At 46.7% G+C, this 23,912-nt stretch overlaps 1 protein-coding gene across 2 annotated transcripts in view; it reads left to right on the forward strand.

Annotated features, from left to right (window-relative positions):
- Positions 1 to 23,177, forward strand: part of mcm2 (minichromosome maintenance complex component 2) — a 43,212-nt gene extending 20,035 nt beyond the window's left edge. For both annotated transcript variants that reach the window (XM_086002091.1, XM_086002092.1), the window contains exons 11-17: positions 2,952 to 3,202; positions 8,857 to 8,983; positions 12,746 to 12,858; positions 14,314 to 14,556; positions 18,294 to 18,476; positions 19,731 to 19,886; positions 22,601 to 23,177. In XM_086002091.1, coding sequence (XP_085858217.1) covers positions 2,952 to 3,202; positions 8,857 to 8,983; positions 12,746 to 12,858; positions 14,314 to 14,556; positions 18,294 to 18,476; positions 19,731 to 19,886; positions 22,601 to 22,711 — 1,184 coding nt within the window. In that variant the 3' untranslated portion in view covers positions 22,712 to 23,177. The remainder of the gene's footprint in view (positions 1 to 2,951; positions 3,203 to 8,856; positions 8,984 to 12,745; positions 12,859 to 14,313; positions 14,557 to 18,293; positions 18,477 to 19,730; positions 19,887 to 22,600) is intronic.
- The last annotated feature ends 735 nt before the right edge of the window (positions 23,178 to 23,912 follow it).

Below are 23,912 nucleotides of genomic sequence, written 5' to 3' on the forward strand. Positions count from 1 at the left end.
ATCGAGAACAGCGTTGGTGCGGTGACACAGCCTTGCTTGACCCCGGTTCGTACGTGAATTGGGTCTGTGGTGGATCCGTTGATCAGGATCACGGCTTGCATGTCGTCGTGAAGCAGGCAGACGATGGTGACAAACTTTTGAGGGCAGCCGCATTTGAGGAGGACACTCCATAATCCCTCACGGTTGACGGTGTCGAAGGCCTTTGTGAAGTCAAAGAAGGCCATGTACAGCGGTTGGTGCTGTTCCCTGCATTTCTCTTGTAGTTGACGCGCGGTGAAGATCATGTCCATTGTGCCCCTTAGTGGGCGGAATCCGCATTGCGACTCTGGAAGGAGCTCTTCAGCCACTGGGAGAAGGAGATTGAGGAGGATTCTTGCGATGACTTTCCCTGTGGCAGACAGCAGGAAGACTCTAATTACCGCAATCGGACTTGTCACCTTTCTTGAAGATGGTCACGATTACGGCGTCTCTGAGATCCCCTGGCATGCTCTCCTCCTTCCAAATAAGAGAAATGAGTTCATGTATTCGCACCAATAGTGCGCCGCCACCATGTTTTAGCACCTCGGCGGGGATTCCATCTGCTCCTGAGGCCTTGTTGTTCAGTTGTCGGATGGCCTTTTCAACCTCATGCTGGGCTGGGCTTGTGTTGAGGTGGTGGCGGGTAGCATGCTGCGGGATGGAGTTGATGACACTCTCGTCGAAGACAGGGTCTCGGTTAAGGAGATCTTCGAAATGCTCCTTCCAGCGGGCACTGACTGTCTCTCTGTCCTTGATGAGTACCTCTCCATTCTTGACCCGCAGTGGGGTAGGACCTTGGGTGCTTGGACCGTAGGTGGTCTTGACTGCACTAAAGAATCCACGCACGTCGTGGTTATCGGTTAGCTGCTGGATCTCCTGCACTTTCTCCACCCACCATCTGTTCTTTAGGTCGTGAGTTTTTTGTTGGACCTCTACCTTCAGGCGTCTGTAGAGCTGCTTTCTTGATCTTGAGTTGTGTTGCTGTTTCCAGATCAGGAATGCCTTGCGCTTGCGGCTTATTAGCTCCTGGATCTCCTGGTCGTTCTCGTCGAACCAGTCTTGGTGTTTCCTGGTTGAGTGACCGAGCGTCTCGTCACAGGTGCTGATTATGGAGGCCTTGAGTGTCTCTGAATCATTGGGAGTCGTCAGGTTGGTTGTGAGGTGCAGGCTGAATAGGGCTTTCTTAGCAGGGTCTTTGAGTGCCCCCGCGTTGATTTTCCTGAGGCATTGCTTCTGTTGCCGCCGCTGTCTTGGGGCTACGTTGATGGAGATGACTGAGCGGATTAGGCGGTGGTCTGTCCAGCAGTTGTCCGCTCCTGTCATGGCGCGGGTGATGCGGACGTCCTTGCGGTCCCTCGCTCGGACGATGACGTAATCCAGCAGATGTCAGTGCTTGGAGCGAGGATGTTGCCATGAAGCCTTGTACTTGTCTCTCTGATGGAACAAGGTGTTGGTTAGGACAAGGCCAAGTTCTAAGCATTTCGTCAGGAGGAGGGTACCATTGGAGTTGGCTTTCCCTACCCCCTCTCTGCCGATCACACCTCCCCAGAGGTCTGTGTCCTTTCCAACTCTGGCGTTAAAGTCGCCAAGGTAGATCAGCTTGTCGCCCGTTGGGACTTGGGGATCGGGATTGTTTGAGGCTGGAGTAGAATTCCTCTTTGGTCTCCCCTGTGGTTTCCAGTGTTGGGGTGTACGCACTGATGACGGTAGCGCACTGGTTCCGGGCTAGGGTGAGCCGTAGAGTCATGAGGAGTTCGTTTATTCCACAAGGGGAGTCTTGAGACGCTCAGCTAGCTCATTTTTTATGGCGAAGCCTACCCCATGGAAGTGACATTCTTCTTCAGGTTTGCCTTTCCAGAAGATGGTGTAGCCACCGCATTGCTCCTTGACCTGGCCTTTCCCTGTCCGCCAGGTCTCGCTTAGGGCGGCAATGTCTATGTCGAAATGTCTGAGCTCCCGGGCAACAATAGCAGTACGGCGTTCCGGTCTGTCGCTGTTGGGGTTGTCCATGAGGGTCCTGACGTTCCAGGTCCCGAACTTCATTTTAAAGGGTGGAAGATGCCTGTGCGTGAATTCTTTTAACGGGTGGCCATTGAACACCAGCTACCACACGGGCTTGACAGAGCAAGGTCTTGGTCCAATGGCAAGGGGATCCAAGACGATTGGAGACCAGGCTCTGCTACAATGGCCTAGTGCACACAAACATACTGCTACTGTCCTCCTCCCTCATTCCCACAGGTCCTCTCTGCCTGGGTTTCATAGGCTGTAACGTGGTCCTCCCAACCACTCCTGGGCCTCGTCCTTGCCGCTGGTCCCGTCCTTGCCCATAGTGCGTCCCACGGTGCGTCTCCTTCCTGTGAGTGCGTCCCAGTTTGTATCTACTCGGTACCATACCGGTGTTTGTATCTACTAGATTTTTTATGACCTGGATGCTATCTTCCATCCTTTCTTATTCTTTTTGCCTATTTTGCCCTTTGAAGTCCTGTGCATTATTTTGGGGTGATGTTTCTAACCCTAGTTATATATTGCATAATATAATATTTAACTTACAGCACAGAAACAGGCCATTCAGCCCAACTGGTCCATGCCGGTGTTTATGCTCCACATGAGCCTCCTCCCACCCTACTTCATCTAACCATTCAACATATCCTCCTATACCTTTCTCCCTCATGTACTTATCCAGCTTCCCTTTAAATGCAGCTATGCTGCTTTCCTCAACTTTGTGGTGGTGAGTTCCACATTTTTTCCACTCCAGATAAAGATGTTTCTCCTCAATTACCTATTGGATTTATTAGTCACTATCTTACATTTGTAACCCCGAGTCTTGGATTTTCCACAAGTGGAGATTAATGAATTCACAAAGACCTCCAATTTTCTCCAATGCTTTTTGAGGATGTTAATCCAATCTCACTCTCTGGTTGCTTGGATTTCAGGTGGGAAGCACAAGGTGCGTGGGGACATCAACGTCCTGCTATGTGGGGACCCGGGCACGGCCAAATCCCAGTTTCTGAAGTATATCGAGAAGGTCTCCAGTCGAGCGGTCTTCACCACCGGTCAAGGTGCTTCTGCTGTTGGTCTGACCGCTTACGTTAAGAGGAATCCAGTCAGCAGAGAATGGACGTTGGAGGCTGGCGCTCTGGTGATAGCAGATAGAGGAGTCTGTCTCATAGACGAGTTCGACAAGGTAAAAGCCACGCTTACTAACTTTTTTTGTTTCTCCTTTCTAAAGACAGTCGTGCTCGGGGCTAGTTCTTGGGTGCCAGCTGTGGTCTGGGACTTTTCCCAACTACTCTTTGCAGGTTATTTTTATTTTGGAAGGACTCGCTACTGAGCCTAATCCGATCCATACCTTTTACTCGCACTCAAGTACGGTAACGTAGTGGCTATGTTACTGGACTAATAATCCGGAGCACATGTGTTCAAATCCCGCCATGGTAGTTTGATAATTTAAATTGGGATTAAAATGAAATCTGGAATGACTAAGGTGGTACCAGTAAAGCTGCATGCACCTTCCTCCAGGAGTCACTTGAAAGAAATCTGGACTTGGAACTGTGACTTCTCCTTCCCCTCCCCACCCCCACCTTCCCCAGAGAGCATCAGCGGATTTATTCGTTCCTGGGGTGTGGGTGTCACTGGCAAGGCCAGCATTTATTGCCCATCCCTAATTGCCCTAAAGAATGTGGCAGAGAGCTGCCTTCTTGAACTGCTGCAGTCCCATATGGTGAAGGTACTCCCACAGTGCTGTTAGGGAGGGAGTTGCAGGATTTTGACCCAGTGACTATAAAGGAATGACACTATATTTCCAAGTCAGGCTGGTGTGTGACTTGGAAGGGAACTTGGAGCTGATGATGTTCCCATGCGCCTGGTGCCCTTGTCCTTCTCGGTGGTAGAGGCCGTGGGTTTGGGAGATGCTGCTGAAGAAGCCTTGGAGAGTTGCTGCAGTACATCTTGTAGATGGTACACATTGCAGCCATGGTGTGCCAGTGGTGGAGGGAGTGAATGCTTTAAGGTGGTAGATGGGGTTCCAATCAAGTGGGCTGCTTTGTCCTGGATGGTGTCAAGCTTCTTGGAGGTGCACTCATCCAGACAAGTGGAGTGTATTCCATCACACTCCCGACTTGTGCCTTGCCGATGGTGGAAAGGCTTTGGGGAGTAAGGAGATGAGATACTTGCCACAGAATACCCAGCCTCTGACCTGCTCTTGTTGCCACGGTATTTATGTGGTTGGTCCAGTTAAGTTTCTGGTCAATGGTGACCCCCAGGATGTTAATGTTGTTGGGGAATTCGGCGATGGTAATGCCGTTGAATGTCATGGAACAGTGGTTAGACTCTCGCTTGTTGGAGATAGTCATTGCCTGGAACTTGTGTGGCGCGAATGTTACTTGCCACTTATCAGCCCAAGCCTGAATGTCGTCCAGGTCTTGCTGCATGCGAGCATAGACTGCTTCATTATCTGGGGAGTTGTGAATGGAACTGAACACTATAGTCATCAGCGAACATCCCCACTTCTGACATGATGACGGGAAGGTCATTGATGAAACAGCTGAGGATGGTTGGGCCTAGGACACTGCCCTGAGGAACTCTTGCAGAGATGATTGACCTCCAGCCACCGCAACCATCTTTCTTTGTGCTAAGTATGACTTCAACCAGTGGAGAGTTTTTTCCCCTGATTCCCATTGACTTCAATTTTGCTAGGGCTCCTTGATGCCACACTCGGTCAAATGCTGCCTTGATGTCGAGGGCAGTCCATCTCGCCTCTGGATTTCAGCTCTTTTGTCCATGTTTGGACCAAGGCTGTAATGAGGTCTGGAGCCAAGTGGTCCTGGCGGAAACTAAATCAAATCAAAACCAAATCAAATCCACTTTTATTGTCATTGTTAGTGCACAAGTGCAGTACAACGAAATGTAGGCTTGCGGCTCCCGAGAGTGTACATTTAGATTAAGACATTTAAACATTCAACATACATTTGTCTTGTAATACATTAACATAAACATAACCCTAATAAAGTGCATTGGCAGATGTGCAGGCTTTAGAGTTTATTTGTGGAGTTCAGTAGGATGACAGCCCTGGGAAAGAAGCTGTTCCTAAATCTGGTCGTCCGGGTGCGAATGCATCTGTAGCGTCTCCCAGATGGCAGGAGGGCGAACAGACTGTGGCTGGGGTGGGTAGGGTCTTTGATGATGGACCGTGACCTCCGTAAACAGCGTTTCTGGTATATGTGCTCTATTGCCGGTAATGCGTTGGGCAGTTTTGACTACCCGCTGCAGGGCTTTCCGGTCATAGTAGCTACAGCTGCCATACCATACTGTGATACAGTTCGTCAGGATGCTCTCTATTGTGCAGCGGTAAAAGTTAGAGAGGATCAGGGGTGACAGGTTACATCCCTTCAGCCTCCTTAGGAAATATAGGCGCTGCTGGGCCTTCTTCACCAGAGAGGAGGTATTGAGGGACCAGGAGAGGTCTTCCGTGATGTGGACTCCGAGGAACTTAAAGCTGTCCACCCTTTCCACCACAGCCCCATGGATGTGGATGGGGGTGTGACTTCTGCCTTTAGACTTCCTGAAGTCCACAATGATTTCTTTGGTTTTCTTGATGTTAAGGGCCAGGTTGTTATCGGCGCACCACTTCACGAGATGCTGGACCTCCTCCCTGTAGGCTTGACGATCTTGATTCTTTTAGGCGTCAATCTGGTTCAACAATAATCGACTCGAACACTGTTTTCTCAAAGAATAGTCTTTTATTCTTTATCGGCCGAAGCACTCGGTCCAGAACTCAGCTGAGTCTGGAATACCAGCTAGGAGCGAGAGCTACGGACTCCCAAAAAGTTACAGGTTATATACACTTCACAAAGTACAAATTCATCAGTTACGACACAATTTCCCTTAGCAACACATTACCCTTCAATCACATTCTTTTGAAGACAACTTAGCTATAATCTTATCACAACATCAAAGCCCATTCTTTTACGATCTGTCTTTTGATCTAACCATCGGACCTCAAGGGCCGGTGTTTGTTTACTATAGCCTAGGTCCATTTGAGTTGTCAAACCGTGATTGAGCACTGCTCAGATACCAATTGATTATCAAAGGACAGTTGACATTACATGATCTTTATTGTTCTACAATCTAAATTGTTTCAGAGCGGAACTGCCATCTCTGCAAACTGCCATGGTCTGCAAAGTAAGGCTGAAGTACCCCTTTCCGGTCTCACCTAAACTAAAAGCAATCATCCCTTACACGAAGCCATTTTGTGCCCATTCTATTTACACTGAAAGGTTCCAGACACCATTTTAATTCATCAGACTGTATTCCAATAAGGGGTACGTTTCCACAGGCTGACTCATCGTTGTTGGTGATCTGGCCTACCACCGTGGTATCATCCGCAAACTTGATGATGGTGTTGGAACCATGAACAGCCACACAGTCGTGGGTGAAGAGGGAGTAGAGGAGGGGGCTCAGCACACATCCTTGTGGGGCCCCCGTGTTCAGGGTCAAGGGCGGGGGGGGGAGGTGTGGTTACCTAATTTGACAGACTGGGGTCTGTTTGTTAGGAAGTCCAGGGTCCAGTTGCAGAGGGAAGAGTTTGGAGTTTGGTGGCCAGCTTGTTGGGGACGATAGTGTTGAATGCTGAGCTGTAGTCTATGAACAGCATTCTGATGTAGGTCTCTTTACCATCTAAGTGATTCAGTGCCGAGTGTAGAGCAGTTGTGATTGCATCCTCTGTTGATCTGTTTGCACGATAGGCAAACTGGTGTTGGTTAAGAGAGGCGGGAACACTGGCTTTGATGTGAGCCAGGACCAGTCTCTCTCAACACTTCATTATGATGGGTGTGAGTGCGACAGGTCGATAGTCGTTCAGGCACGTCACAGCTGTTTGTTTTGGCACAGGAATAATGGTAGCGGTCTTGAAGCATGTAGGGACTACTGCCTGGGCCAATGACAGATTGAAGATGGCGGTGAAGACATCAGCCAGCTGATCAGCACATTCCTTGAATACCCGTCCAGGGATGCTATCCGGTCCAGCAGCCTTTCGTGTGTTCACTCCGCGTAGAACACCCCTTACGTCGGAGGTCGACAGAGTGAGCACCTGGTCTTCCGGGGGTGGCAAGGCTTTGGTAGCCGGCTCCCTGTTGTCCCTGTCGAAGCGAGCGTAGAAGTTGTTAAGCTCCTCCGGAAGGGGGGCATCGCTAACCGGGGGGCTGGTGTTTTTGCCCTTGTAGTCAGTGATGGACTGGATGCCTTGCCACATGCGCCGGGGGTCCGAGTTGTTGTGGAAATGATCCTCTATCCGCAGTGTCTGTCTCCTTTTGGCAGTCCTGATACCCTTTTTTAGGTTGGTCCTAGCTGCACTGTAAGCCGCCGTGTCGCCAGGTTTAAATGTTGCGTCGCGTGCTTTCAACAGCGAGCGGACCTCTCCGTTCATCCAGGGTTTCTGGTTGGGGTATGTCCTGATATTTTTATGGGTCGTGACGACCTCGACGCAGCTGTTAATGTAGAATAGCACTGTGGATGCGTATTCCTCGATGTCATTATGGGCAAACATGCCCCAATCAGTGCGTTCGAAGCAATCCTGAAGCTCCGAGACTGCCCCCTCTGGCCATACTTTCACTGATCTCACTGCTGGCCATACTTTCACTGATCTCACTGATGTTCTCCCTCTTTTGATGAGCGGTTTGTATGCCGGGGCTAGAAACAGGGAGAGGTGGTCAGACTTCCCAAGGTGGGGGCAGGGAATGGCCTTATAACCGTCTACAATGCTCGTGTAGACTTGATCCAGTGTGTTCTCCCCTCTTGTGGGGCAGGAAACATTCTGGTGGAATTTCGGTAGTACAGTTTTTAGGTTTATGTGATTGAAGTCCCCCGCGACGATAAAAGCTCCGTCTGGGTGCGCAGTTTGTTGTTCGCTGATGGCCCTGTCGAGGTCCTTCAGTGCTTGTTTGGCATTAGCGTGTGGTGGGATGTAGACCGCAGTGATGATAACAGCCGTGAATTCCCGAGGCAGGTAGAAGGGTCTGCACCTTACCATGAGGAATTCCAAATCAACCGAGCAGGATCTATCGATTATGTCCGTGTTAGTGCACCAGGCATTGTTAGTGTAAATGCACAAACCGCCTCCCTTGCTCTTACCGGAGTCTGCAGTTCTGTCGGCACGGAAGACCGTGCGTCCTTCTAGTTGGATGGTGGTGTCAGGGATGCCGTTGTTCAACCAGGTCTCTGTGAAGATCATGGCGCAGCATTCCTTTGTCCTTTTCTGTGAGGAGAGATCAAGTTTGATCTCATCCATTTTGTTTTCTAGTGACCTGACGTTGGCCAGGAAAATACTTGGGAGGGAGGGTTTGTGTGGGGCCCTCTTCAGCCTGTTTTGGATACCGGCCCTCTTACCCCGCTTCTGCTTGCGTTCCCTGCGCGGTCTGCGCCGACTTCCGGCTGGGGAAGGACGCCACGCTGGTCCCGGGGGTCGGGCGATGTCGGGAGGCAGATCGATGTCGCCGAGTGTGAGCCGCACACAGACGGCCCCGATGTCGAGGAGCGTCTGCCGGCTGTACAGTAGGTCTGCCCTCAATTCCCGTATCAGCAGAGTCCAGAAGAGACTCAGAAGGAGGGTGAAAACGCTCAGTCTCGGGAGAGACAAAGCCGCTGCGTCCGTGCGCGCTGCCAAATTGAGCATTGGTGAGAAGGTTGTTGGTCAGTAAGGATTATTGGGTTGGTGTGGCCAGTTGTAGTACTCTGCTGCCGAACTCCATGCAGGCTGGGAATTGAACCTGACACTCTTAGTTCCTGTAGAAAGTTTTAAATGTGTACTGAAGAATTTGTGAATGACACTGCTCTTTTTTTCAGATGAACGAGCAGGACAGGACCAGTATTCACGAGGCAATGGAACAGCAGAGCATCTCCATCTCTAAAGCTGGTATCGTGACCTCTCTGCAGGCCAGATGCACGATAATTGCTGCTGCCAATCCCATAGGTGGGGATAAATCAAATAATACATCTGTGCAATTCATTCTGGGGCGCAGAATCCAGACCCCAAACTGGCTGGAAGTTGAAATGTGGCCTTAGAGGACACAAACCAAACTGTAACATTTGTCATTAGTAACTGGGGGAAAAATCTGTGTGGTTATACAGTTCTGTCTTTGAGCATATTTTGATACAACTGATTGGCTTGCTAGGCTACATCAGAGGGAGTCAAGAGTCGTGTGTGTATGTTTCCCCACAGCTCGCCATCACTGGGGGTGTTCCTCGTGTCATGTCTGGGTCTGTTGTAAACTAATTTATAGAGATTGGTTGCTACGATCAGTCAACATCAGTATTGTTGTAATACAAACATATGAACAATGACGGACAGGTAAAGACCCCCCTGGTCCATCGAGCCTATCCCACACAATTGGGATACCTTATGTATCTCAATAATAAGCGACTACCAGGATGGTAGAAGGAGAACTAGATAGATTTTTTTTTGGATCTAGCCAGCATTTCCTATGTCCCTACTTTTGGAAGCAGTGTTTGGATCCCACACAGCGTGAAAAGTGGAGTGCATTCATAATATAAACAAATCCCACTGTTTCAATTCATTTGTTTGTGAATCTTTTTAAGACTGCTGCAATCAAATTTACCTGTGCTTGTGGCCTCATCTGAGGAACTAGCTGAGCACATCAGCCTCAAATACAAAGGAGCTGAATCGATCTATGCAGTTGAAATAGTGGGCAATAGACCAGTGTTAATTATTTTAATTCAACTGATCCGTTCACTTCCTCTGTACTGCCAGTTTGTTATACAATTTGAGCCCATTCTTTTCCCTTCCTCGATATTTTCAGCGCTGGTTGTATGAACAGGAAAATTAGACAATGGAAACAAAGATAGGAAATTAACCATTGTACACAAGTCAAGCTTTTTAAAAGAAATACTGATAAACTTGCTTTCAATTTTTTTTCATCCTGCTTAAGTAAGTGTGCAGCTTGACTCGGTGGGTAGTACTCTCGCCTTTTGAGTCAAAAGATTGTGGATTCGAGTCCCACTCCAGAGACTTGAGCACATAATCTAGACTGACATTCCAGTGCAGTACTGCGGGAGTGCTGCACTGTCGGAGGTGCCGTCTTTCAGATGAGACATTAAACCGAGGCCCCGCCTGCCCCCTCGGGTGGAAGTAAAAGATCCCATGACACTATTTCGAAAAAGAGCAGGGGAGTTTTCCCCAGTGACCTGGCCAATATTTATCCCGCAACCAGCATCATTAAGACAGATCACCTGGCCATTTATCTCATTGCTGTTTGTGGGATCTTGCTGAGTATAAATTGCATCATTAATAATCTGTGGGAGTCTCACTTTTTAGTTAAAGTAAGTGTCACTCCTGGGAAATGTTTTTTTTAACTTCTGAGTATCAGCAAATGGCATGCTTGGCGAAGGTTGTAGAGATGGGATTTGAAAAATTATGTATTTGTTTAGCTTATAAGTGTCCAAAGGGGGAAAAAAATGTTAATTCTGGAAGTCTGAATTAAAAGCAGAACTGCTAAAAATACACAGCAGGTCCATCACATCTGTAAAGAGAAAGGGCAGGTTAAAATTTTGATTTTTGAATCACCCATATCATGGTTTTGCCAAGTGCGTCTCACTGCACACAATTTAAGAGATTTAAGCTATTTTCAATACGCCAAGTACACTCTTCACAGTGCCAACAGTAAAGTTTTACACTCTTCGCTCTCATATGAATAAGATTTGGAATTTACCTCTATTCTATTCCCACCAAACTGCTGACCACCCAACTTCCTTTTCTGGCTCCCATGTTAGTTGACATTGTTAATGGTGTTCTCTCCTCGGACCCCCTCCCTCAAATCTGCCATCATCACTGCTCTCCTCAAAAAACCAACCCTTGACCCCTCCGTCCTTACAAACTACCGCCTCATCTCCAACCTCCCTTTCCTCTCAAGTCCTTGAATGTGTTGTCGCCTCCCAAATCTGTGCCCATCTTTCCCGCAATTCCATATTTGAATCCCTCAAATCAGGTTTCCACAGTACCAAAACGGCTCTCATCAAAGTCACAAATGGCATCCTTTGTGACTGTGACAAAGGTAAACTATCTCTCCTCGTCCTTCTCGACTTGTCCACAGCCTTTGACACGGTTGACCACTCCATCCTCCTCCAAAGCTTCTCCACCGTCGTCCAGCTGGGTGGGACTGCACTCGCCTGGTTCCATTCTTATCTATCTAATCGTAGCCAGAAAATCACCTGCAACGGCTTCTCTTCCCGCTCCCGCACCGTTACCTCTGGAGTCCCTCAAAGATCTATCTTGGGCCCTCTCCTATTTCTCATCTACATGTTGCCGCTTGGCCACAGCGTCAGTTTCCACATGTGCGCTGATGACACCCAGCTCTACCTCACTACCACTTCTCTCGACCCCTCCACAGTCTCTAAATTGTCAGACTGCTTGTCCAACATCCAGTTCTGGATGAGCAGAAATTTTCTCCAATTAAATATTAGGAAAATCGAAGCTATTGTTTTCGGTCCCCGCCACAGACTCCATCACTTAGCCACTGACTCCATCCCCCTCCCTAACATCTGTCCGAGGCTGAACCACACTGTTTACAACCTTGGTGTCATATTTGACCATGAAATGAGCTTCCAACCACACATCCGTGGCATAACTAAAACCGCCTATTTCCACCTCTGTAACGTAGCCCGTCTCCACCCTTGCCTCAGCTCATCCGCTGCTGAAACCCTCATCCATGCCTTTGTTACCTCGAGACTTGACTATTCCAACGCACTCCTGGCTGGCCTCCCACATTCCACCCTACGTAAACTTGAGGTGATCCAAAACTTGGCTGCTCGTGTCCTAAGTTGCACCAAGTCCCGTTCACCCATCACCCCTGTGCTGACCTACATTGGCTCCCGGTTAAGCAACACCTCGATTTCAAAATTCTCAACCTTGTTTTCAAATCCCCCCATGGCCTCGCCCCTCCCTATCTCTGTAATCTCCTTCAGCCCCGCCCCCCCCCCCCCCCCCCCGGAGATATCTGCGCTCCTCTAATTCTGTTGCCTAGGCCCTATGCTCTGGAATTCCCTGGCTAAACCTCTCTGCCTCGTTGCCTCTCTTTCCCCATTTAAGATGCTCCTTAAAACCTACCTCTTTGTCCAATCTTTTGGTCACCTGCCCTCATTTCTCCCTATCCGGCTCGGTGCCACATTTTTTGTCTTTTAATACTCCTGTGCAGCGCCTTGGGATGTTTTACTACATTAAAGGCGCTAAATAAATACAAGTTGTTATTGTTATGTAGCACCTCATCAAATCTCAAACTTGTGTATAGTCGCTGCTGTTGTGAACTTTATGCAGCAGCCATATTATGCAAAGCAAAATCCTACATACACAGTAATGAAATTAATGACCAGCTTTTGGTAGTTTTGATCGGGTGGGAGGGAGAAATCCTGGCCAGGACATTGGGTGGGAGGGGGAATCTTTCATCTTTCTTCGAATACTGCCAAGAGATCTTTATGGTCCACTTGAGTCATCTCTTCGGACAGTGCTGGGACCTCTGACAAAGCAGCACTCGTCAGTCTTGCATTGGTGCTTTAGCCTAGATCCTGTGCTGGAATGGGCTGAGAATGGTCCCAGCTGATCCAAGCTGACATTCAGCGAGTTAAGTCGCTGATATGGCTGATAAATAGTGCTATCAAGAACATTCCAGGAATGATCTGAGAGACCATGTTTAATTTTTTTGTGTACTTGTGTTCTGTTCAGGTGGTCGGTATGACCCTTCTTTGACCTTTGCGGAGAATGTGGATCTGTCTGAGCCCATTGTGTCCAGATTTGACGTTCTTTGTGTTGTTCGAGACACCATTGACCCTGTTCAGGTATGAATTAAATTATTTTTCGGCACGGTATTATTGGTGTAAATGTCTTCCCCTCTCTCCTCCCACTTACAAAATAGGAGGGTTCTACCTATCACTGACTTCAGCTGTGATTGAAATTTGTCCTAGGCTGCTGCAGTGATATAAATGGAATAAATTGCACTTGTGTTTTGTTTGTGCTAGGGTATACCTCACCCAAGTGCCTGTTTATCAGCCAAGCCTGATGCTCCGCTTTCTCCATTCATGCACTCGTTCCAACAGGGATTACTGGAGGTTTTTTGGATTTTGAAAGAAATTGATGGGGTAGATGGAGAGAAATTTTTTCTGCTGGTAGGAGAGTCTAGGACAAGGTGACATTTCCTTAAAATCAGAGTCAGGCATTCAGGAGAGGAAGTTACCAGAATGGTTCCAGGGATGAGGGACTTCGGTTACGTGGATAGACTGGAGAAGCTGGGGTTGTCCTCCTTGGAGCAGAAAAGGTTGAGAGGAGATTTGATAGAGGTGCTCAAAATCATGAGGGCTCTAGACAGAGTAGATCATGAGAAACTCATCCCATTGGCGGAAGGGTCAAGAGCAAGAGGACACAGATTTAAGATGATTGGCAGAAGAACCAACGGCGACATTAGGAAAAACTTTTTTACGCAGCGAGTGGTTAGGATCTGGAATGCACTGCCTGAAAGGGTGGTGGAGGGAGACTCAATTGTGGCTTTCAAAAGGGAATTGAATAAGTACCTGAAGGAAAAAAAAATTGCAGGGCTACAGAAGAAGGGCGGGGGAGCGGGACTAGCTGAAGTGCTCTTGCAGGGAGCCGGCACTGGGCTCGACAGGCCGAATGGCCTCCTCCTGTGCCGTAACCATTCCATGATTCTAAGGGTGGTGGAAGTGGGGAACTCGCTTAAATCTGAGATGGATAGATTTTTGCTGCACGAGTAAAAAAAGGATATGGAGGCCTGGCGGGTAGATGGAGTTAAGATACAGATTAACCATGATCTCATTGAATGGCAGAACAGGCTCGAGCAGCTGAATAGCTTGCTCCTGTTCCTAAGGTGATAAAGAGCAACAACCTTGGCTGTTCTCACTACTTGCTTGCACCCTCCCCCCTGCTCAAGGTGCTGCTTAATTGCCATCCCACTAGGAGCCAAGGGATTTAGCAGTTCTATTTTTGTGTCAACAACATCTTGCCTTTATATAGCGTCTTTAACTTAGTCAAACATCCCAAGGTGTATCTCAGGAGCATTATCAGACAAAATTTGACATCGAGCAACATAAGATGATGCTGGGACATGTGACCAAAAGCTTGGTCAAAGATACAGGTGTTGAGCATCTTGAAGGAGGAGAGGGGGAGGTTGTGGACTACCGGAATACTGTGCCATCCTTCTTATCCACTTTTAACTAGTGTTTTTGATGCTGTGTGTCAATTAATAACGGTTATATATGTTTACCACCTATCTCGCACAGGATGAATTGCTGGCTCGTTTTGTCGTGTCCAGTCACATCAAAAACCACCCAAGCAACAAAGATCGTGTGAACGGAGAACCAGACGAAGCTTATTTACCAAACACTTACGGGGTGGATCCCATTCCACAGGAGCTGCTGAAGAAATACATCATCTACGGCAAAGAGAAAGTCCACCCCAAGCTGAACCAGATGGACCAGGACAAAGTGGCCAAGATGTACAGTGACCTCCGAAAGGAGTCAATGGTAGGAAAAGACTTTGGTTATTGCATTTCTGCTCTTTCTGACTTTTTTTTACTTCCTGCTAACTCATCAATAACTATCCAATCAATATCCCCTTACAGCTTCCTTTCTTTGCTATGCCTCCTATTTTAGTATCGTCTGCAAATTTGGGTACCACTCTCAATGTTCCCCATAATTTATTTTTGGCCCGCGTTGCCCCTTTAACAGGTGGGACCCCCTGGAGCACTATGCAGCCACGCAGCTTAAAGGGAACATTGACCACTCTCTCTTGCCCTATGTCCAAATCATTGACTTCTCCAGGTCTTAGAGATGTCAAAATCTAGCATTGTAAGCCACCACACCATCACTTTCTTTACATAGTTTCGAGGATGAATTACAAGTTGGGACAGGCCTCGTTGTCTTAAATGCAAATTCAGAACGCAATTTTCTTTTCGCACGCAAGTGATTTTTCTTTTATATACAGAAACCATGAAATTAGCTTTTTTAAGTGTCACCTTACAGTTATCACGTTTATAAACAACCTTTGATAGGTTTTAGCACACTTTCGTCCCCCATTCTCCCCCCACCCCCCAATCTGCAGCCGTGGTTTTATTCGATGTTTTGCCAACTTTAATTTAATGGAAAATTAGACTCTCCCAATGTTACTCTCAATCAAGACGCTGTCATTTCAAACGTCAAGAGTCGTGAAAACGGTTCCGCGATTGACCAGCAGGAATTACATTTTACAGTCTGGTTGAGATGAGCAAAGCCACCTCGGATCTTTTTCTTTCACCCCTGTTCCTGTGACACTTTTGCACGCGTGTCATCTAGTGGTCCAACCCAAAACCTGCTGCTCAACTTGGTTAGAATGTGGAACTCGCTGCCACTTGGAGTGGTTGAGGCAAATCGCATAGATGTATTTAAGGGGAAGCTAGATAAATACACGTGGGAGAAAGGAATAGAAGGATATGTCGATGGAGTGAGATGCAGTAAATAGAGTGGGAGGAGGCTCGTGTGGAGCATGAACACACCTATGGACTGAACGGCCTGTTTCTGTGCTCTAAATACTATGTAAATCATTGACTTGTACATTGAACAGAAGTGGTCTCAAAACCCCGTGGGACACTGCTACTCGCATCCAAACCCTGAGAAACTGCCCTTGATTCCAACTCGTTAGTTTTAAATGCAATTTGATACCCCCTCCCCCTCTTAATTCCATGCCCCTCCATCTTCTGTGTGGTAACTGTTGGAATCTTATGGAAGTTCATGTACACCAAATCCACTGCATTTCTGCCATCTGTTATTTCTGTTGCCTGAAAAAAGAGCTCTAGTCAGCTTTATCAAGCACAATCTTCTTTTCTGAAATCCACTGCTTGTAATTATTTTTCTTCTAGATATGTAGTCATTTAATTGAAGCTTCCCAAATTTTCCCCATCATAGATGTTAACCTAATTGTCCTGTAGTTACCTGGGTTTGCTCTGTCTCCATTTGTGAAAATGGGTATTACTTTGGGCACTCTCCCATTATCCAGCACACATACACTCTCAATAGAACTCTAATGTAATTTCTAGGTTCTCTGCTATTTCTTCTCTCATTTCCCTCTGGATATATACCACCAGGTGTTAGTACTTTTTCTCCTTTAGCTAAACTAACTTTTCTAATACTTCCTTTAATTTGTTATAAGAACTCTCATCTCATCTTTAACTGATTCAGGATTTACCTTCTCACTAAAGTGTGAAGTACTTGCTAAGTATCCCCGCCAGATTCGCTTATCCTCTACTTGCTCACTGGGATTTCTGTTGTCCATCTGAACAGGCGGATGGGGACTTGGTTTAACCTCTCATCCAAAGACTAGCACCTCCGGCTATGTAGCACCCAATGTTTCCGCTAAGGTGCGCGTGCAGTAATCTGAAAGATCCCGCGCAGCCCGCTCACCGGCTTTTATGCTGTAAATGCTGCGCATGTGCAGAAATTTCAAGGGACCGCACATTAAAAGAAACAGACTGCGAAGAACAAATAGCAGCTTACAGGGAAATTGGTAGCACCAACGTTCCCTTTAAGCTGTGTGACCACGCAGCGCTCTGTAGGTCCCGCGTAGCTGGTGAGTCGGCTTTTAAATAGAAAAAGTGCGCATGTGGAATTTTGAATGGCCAGCGCAAGCCCTTAAAGGGGCCGCGCGGACCAAAAAAAAAATTAGCGAACATTGCGTAGCACCCCCTCAGTACTACATTATACTGTCAGAGTAAAGCGTGAGCTCAGACTCTGGGCTTGAACACTCAACCTTCTGATCCAAAGGCAAGCTGAGCCCAGCTTAAATCTACATGTGATGTGATCCAAGTGTAATTCTTTGTGCTATCTGCTGCCTTTTATTGATCTGTTATTCTGCACATCGTGAAAATGTACGGGTAGGAGGTTTATTAAGGAGACGGCAGTGTCAGATTCATCCATTTTAAATGTGCAGAGCTAATGACACTAGCCAGTGTTTCTTAAAACAACCCTTATAAAGAGCCACCACTCTAATATATCCACTTCTCTAATATACTTCAATTAAGGTACAGACAAGAATGCAGAGACTTGCTACAGAAGGGAGGGGTTGGCATCTCCCAGCAAGACCAGTTAATAGGCTGCATAGAGTCTAAAACAGGCCACTCGGCCCAGCTGGTCCATGCCAGTGTTTATGCTCCACAGCGAGCCTCTTCCCAATCCTCTTCATCTCACCCAATCAGCATAACCTTCTATTCCCTTCTCCCTCGTGCTTATCTAGCTTCCCCTTAAGTGCATCTATGCTATTTGCCTCTATAAATAAAAGTGAATAATTTATGTTTATATTGAAAGACATAATACAGTTGTAGCTATAGAAAATCATAAAAAGGTCTGTGCTTCTATTTGTAAGCAGATATCCTGCCTAAAAACTTACGGGAGGGGCTTTTATACCCCTCTGCTCCAGGTGTGTGCAAGACAGGAACAGACGGACATTCTATAACACAGCTAGCTTTCATCTGTCTTTCCCCTCCAGTATTTAACAGCTACATTCCAGCACATTTGTATTAGAACCCATTCATCACTGATGGATGTCTTTACATACAATCTTAAAAACTACCACTGTGAACTAGCACACTTGGATGCAATATCGGTAAGTATAGGCAAACCTCAAGTAAATCTACTTTTCTGCCTCATTCCATAATTTACAGAAGGAACTTGAAACACTTTGTTGATTTCCCCTTGTTGGGGGTGTGAGGGTTGAGTTACCAATGCTTTGACCCATACCCCATGCGAACTATACAAGAAAAAGATTATGCACAACTGAAACTGCAGTTTGAAAATTTCAATGTAATGAGACTGTACAGGAACTCTTTTATGTAGCACTCACATTTCCAACTTCAGAGAGGTGAAATACAGAAAAATGTGAGACACAACATTGCAGGACGGACAATGTCAATTCTCCACCCACCTCCAAAGATATATTCATTTCATTCTTTAGCGAATCCAATCACACCACAGGCTAAGTGTCCACATGCATTTCCTGTTCGAGAGCTCTCGTCATTTCCATCTTTGCCTGAGTCATCTTCATCCACGTCAGTCAGAGTTAATTAGTTAGTCACTGACGGACTTAGTTACTGACTGACATAGCTAAATGCACATCATGCAGGGGGCTTAACCCTGTCTTGCAAAAAAAAAAGTCTCTGCCAATTGTTAGGCATTTTTGAATGTCACCTTTTTTAGAACAGGTTTATAGGTAATGCCCTTTTGCTCCTCTATAGGCCACAGGCAGTATTCCCATCACGGTGCGACACATTGAATCCATGATTCGCTTGGCCGAGGCACATGCTCGCATCCACCTTCGAGACTATGTGATGGAGGATGATGTCAACATGGCCATTCGGGTCATGCTGGAGAGCTTCATCGACACACAGAAGTTTAGCGTCATGAGGAGCATGCGGAAGGTGAGCCGTGGGGGCGGGGGGGGGGCTGTTTTTGTTGTTGCACTTGCTGCCATTGTATCTATTCGACCAGGAAGTTGTGTACTTGCTTATGAGGTGAGACAGAAGATGGCTTGAAGTTTGAGTGACCGACTGACTGTAAATATGAAATTTTTATCTTTTCACTAGGTATAATTAGATTTCCATACAAATAAAATACATGGGTATGACGGGTCTGTCTTTTCCCCTCGATATTCTTGGCGTTACCGAGTCGAGTCAAGCTGTCCCGATGTTCGCCCAGCCCTTGGGCATGCATGGTCGTGGACTGGCAGAGAGCATCCTACAAAGCTGGCTGGGAATTTGTTGAGTTTAACCCAGTGGTTTTCAGTTTTCCGTGAGCAGGAGCCCCGGGGAATCCTGTGAACTGCAGTGTCAGCTATCCAAAAGAATATGACAGAAAATGTTTATTAGTACACAGCACCAAAAAGATAATGTGCTAGTAGGCCATCAATTACAAGAAAAAAATGTTTAAAAAACAGAATTCTTGATGTCTGATTTCAGATGGTTAGAATTCTGTCCTTGCAGATCCTCTGGAATCTCCTCATGGCCCTGATTTCAAGTACCTATGGTTTAATTTGTGACTGTGTGCCATCTGTTGCACAATCACGTCACCCGGCAACATTGAATTAAGTGCAGCAGTGGTAGTTCCGTTTGGTTGAAACTAATGGCTGCAACGACAGAAATTGTAATTGTAATCGACTGGTCCGGTCCACAAATTGTAGAAATGTTGGTGCCCTGGGGAAATACATTTTTTCATGGGTGATGCTTGAAATCATTTTTACATTTTTTTTAAAAAACAAAATGTAATTTACAACCTCGAGTTCTGTTTGGTCCAGCTGCCTGAGGGAATCTAAGTAAATGGTGTTTGATGCCTTGGTGCTGCTGTGATTCACTATGACACTAAGCAATGGTATCTCACCGGGGACATCGCTGATTGTATTGTGGGTCCATGTTCACTAAATGCTAGATTGGAACTATTCAAATCTATTACACATGGGGAACGAGGAGGAGAGAATTCGCTCATGTTGGGCAGAAAATAAAATGGATGCTGGAAATGTTAAGCTCGTTTCTTAGCCAACTGTGCTCCCTGCTTTTTAAGTTTCATTTTGTTTTTTAAAAACTGAACTCGTATGAAATATATTCATCAAAAAAGTTTATTTATAACCACTGCAAGTATGTTTTCTCACTCTTTCTCTCTTTTTCCCCACCCCCCCACAGACATTTTCACGATACTTGACATTCAAAAGAGACAATAATGAGCTGCTACTCTTCGTCCTGAAGCAGTTAGTGGCGGAACAGGCCACTTACCAACGCAACAGATACGGAGCACAGCAGGACACAATTGAAATCCCAGAAAAGGATTTGGTGGAAAAGGTAAATGAGAATATGGTTTGATGCAGTCATGTAGTGGAATTTCTGTAGTCTCCTACCAACATTGTTTTTAACCCCTTCTATTAAAAAGTTACTTCTACTTAAGACTAGCCACTTCAATCTTAAAATCCAGTCTTATTAACTGAAAATGAAACATAAGCAGCACAACTCTCCGATGATCCAGTTGGTAAGTACAGTACCCTGTATGTTACGGACTAGGAAGCTCCCAGATTCAATCCCTGGCCAGGGGTGGGGTGGGGTGGGGTTCAGTTGGTAATCTCAGCGAGGGCAGCGATGGGGATTTGTGGCCCTTGAGCTAGGAAGGAAGGAAAAAATCAACTTGGGTACCCGGCAATGTTCCCTCTAATTTTTTTTATCCTGTGCGCAGCCCCCTTAAATTTGCTGCACGGCCGCGCGTGCACAGTATCTCTTCCAGCAGCAACAGCTCGTGAGCAGCCTGCACAGGACTTCCCAATTGATGCGCAGCTGGCAATGTTCCCTCTAATTTTTGGGGGGCCGTGCGGTTCAAAATTCCACGCAAGCACAGTTTTTCCATTTAAGAGCCTGTGAGCGGGCTGCGCGGGAGCTCCAGAGCGCTGCAGCTGCTCAAGGAACATTGGCAGCCGCGCACCTTGTGGGGGAGGAAGAGAACGTTGGTTTCTGGTGTTAAATCACTATCTAGTGACTTGTAGTAGAAAGAGGATGCACCCCAAGGACACGATTGGATATATTCACTTCCCCCCCCCCCCCCCCCCCCCCCCCCTCTCCATGTTCTAATAACTTGCTAACACTGATTAGGCGCACACACCTGGGAACAGATAAAGGGCGACGTAACACAGGGCAGTCGGTGCCTGTGCACCATTGACCAGAAACTTAACTGGACCAGCCACATAAATACTGTGGCAACAAGAGCAGGTCCGAGGCTAGGTATTCTGTGGCAAGTGTCTCACCAAAACCTTTCTACCATCTACCTGAATGAGTGCAGCTCCAACAACACTTAAGAAGCTCGACACCATCCAGGACAAAGCAGCCCGCTTGATTGGCATCCCCACCCACCACCTTAAACATTCACTCCCTCCACCACCGGCACACCGTGGCTGCAGTGTGTACCATCTACAAGATGCACTGCAGCAACTCGCCATGGCTTCTTTAACAGCACCTCCCAAACACGCGACCTCTACCACCTAGAAGGACAAGGGCAGCAGGCGCACGGGAACACCACCACCTCCCAAGTTCCCCTCCAAGTCACACACCATCCTGACTTAGAAGTATCGCCGATCCTTCATCGTCGCTGGGTCAAAATCCTGGGACTCCCTCCCTAACAGCACTGTGGGAGTACCTTCACCACACGGACTGCAGGGGTTCAAGAAGGCAGCTCACCACCATCTTCTCGAGGGCAATTAGGGATGGGCAATAAATGTTGTCCTTGTCGGTGATGCACACATCCCCTATATGAATTTAAAAAACCATGCCCCAGCATTAGTTAGCGTGTCACCTGAAGGGGTGAGATGTTTTAATTTGCAGCTATTGCTTCATCCTCCATTAGTGTGTGTCCATATTGTGGCTGGGCTCTGAACTATGCACAGCGGGGGCAGTTCTGGGACTTGGGACCTGTCCCATGGTGTGGAACAGAATGCTGTTCTACTTTAGGCAATTGGATGCTCTGTCCCATTGCCTCTCCTTCCTCACCTCTGCCTCTTTATACGAACAATGACGGACAGGCAAAGACCCTCTGGTCCATCTAGCCTCCCCTGCACAATTGTGATACCTTGTGTATTACGATATATACGCTCGCTCCACCTCACCCAAAAACCATTGGATCTCCTGGGAGAGGCAAAAAAACAGATTTACAACCTCGGCCAATGGGAGGGGGGTGGGGGGCGGAGAAATCTGGGAAATTCCTCTCCGACCCTCCCCATGGCGATCGAAAATGATTCACTTGGGATCTTGTGCTGTTAATATATTGAGTACCTGCTGTACCCAGTCAGAGCATCCAAGACGTCTCGGCAATTGCAAAATAATGTCATGCCGCTGTAAAAACAGGACTGTTGAGCAAAACACTGCTGTACGTTTTTTTAAGGAGGTGTTCTAAATTTAGGAATTTCTGGATCATAATTGGCCATGTTGATTTAGTGACTGAATAAGTCTAGTTCTGTTTCAGTTGCATGGAATTCAAATGTTTTCACTGGTGTTTAGGGAATTGCATTAACTATTCTGTCCATTTTCCTGTGAAAACTAACTAGCTGGAGGATCTAATTACAGTGTGACAAGTTTGCCATTGTAAATGTGGGCAAAGTAGCTTATTATGGCAATGCAGGACTTTAAAATGGGGGACTGAGTTATGTTTGTGCTACCTGGTCCAATTATCCCCCGCTGTCTAACACTGCTTCACCTGAAGTGTGCATTTGGTCCATCCTCTGTGTGCACATTTACTAGTAATATTGAAGTTTACAGAATCCAATCCTTTTGTCAGTATTTAGTTCAAAAAAAACTGTTGTGATCAATATTCCCTTTAAGCTGCGAGGCCGTGCAGCGCTCCAGGGGTCCCGTGCAGCCGGTGAGCCGGCTTTTAATTGAAAAAAATCTCACATGCGCGGACTTTTGAATGGGCCGTGCAACCCATTTAAAGGAGCCTCTTGTTTTACCGTGATTTGCCTTGTTCAATTGCTTTAAGGTTTTGCTCAGATTGCTGACTGAATTGCGCTCTCTTTTCCTAGGCTCGTCAGATCAGCATTCACAACATGTCTGCGTTCTACGAAAGCGATCTCTTCAGAATTAACAAGTTCACTCACGACGTGCGAAGGAAGTTAATCGTACAGCAGTTCTAATTAAAAATAAAAAGAGAAGAAATGGGTGAGGAGGCTGGCGTAACACACAGACTGACGACATGTCCTTGGAATAGACAAGCATTTATGGATGATTACAGTGATGAACTGTGTACTTAACGCAGGATGGGTTCAGGATGAGAAAAGGTCATCCGACCTGTCAAAAGCTCATTCCTTCTCGTACCTGAACACACTCATCCAGTTGCATTGTGAGTGCCTCCTTGTGATCTTGTTTCCACTATCCTGCCTGCCAAATGATTACAACTAATGTCTGCATTTTCAACAGATTTATAAAAAAACTTGTGCAAAGTTTCGTTTTAATGTAGTATGGTCTTTTTGTAGTAAGAGTGTCGCACATTTTTTAGCTGAAGTTGCCCTACCAAATTGTGCCCTTTTCTCTGTGTATAATTAAAACTAGGTGTACATTCTCTAACGTGTTGCAGTAACTGTCAATAAAGATGCTTTTTCCAAGTTTTGGTGTTTGGTTTCAAACCGTTCTTAAAAATTGTCAAACTTAACTTCAAGCTTGTATAATTAACAGATGCATTTTCCCACATTCCTCGTTAGATCGATCCCTCACTTTCTTTACATATTCTGCGCGTCTTTTGTATGTTTTTAACAAAATAAATCTGAGTAGAATTTAAAATTTCTCCTCCTTTTCAAATCCATCCATGGCCTTGCCCACCCTATCTAACTCTCTGTAACCTCTTCCAGCCCTGCAACCCTCCAGGAACTCTGCGCTCCTCCAATTCTGGCGTTGACCGCACCCCCAACTTTTAATCGCGCCACCATTAGCGGCTGTGCCTTCAGCTGTCTAGACCCTAAGCACTGGAATTTCCTCCCTAAACCCCTCTCTCTCTACCTCACCTCCTTCAAGATGCTCCTTTTAAAACCGACCTCTTTGACCAAGCTTTTGGTCACCTGCTCTAATGTCGTCTCCTTTTTGGCTCGGTGTCAATTTTTGTCTGATAAATATCCTGTGGGAAGCGCCTTGGAAGGTTTTGCTACGTTAAAGGCGCTATATAAATGCAAGGTCAATGGCACTTCACTTTCTTGAGAGATTCTGTTGTCTTCAATAATTTTGCACGGTGCTTCATGGTGAAGAGACCAGCCGTATAAAAAAATGTAGTGCGTGCAGCTTCAGGCTAAGTTAGTTATTGTTAGCTTTGTGCCTTTTAGGTACAGCTATTGATTTTCCGCTCCA

The sequence above is a fragment of the Somniosus microcephalus genome, chromosome 11 (assembly GCF_052327205.1).
Source record: "Somniosus microcephalus isolate GS21.2 chromosome 11, FLI_Smic_1.0, whole genome shotgun sequence".
Classification (NCBI taxonomy): Eukaryota; Metazoa; Chordata; class Chondrichthyes; order Squaliformes; family Somniosidae; genus Somniosus; species Somniosus microcephalus.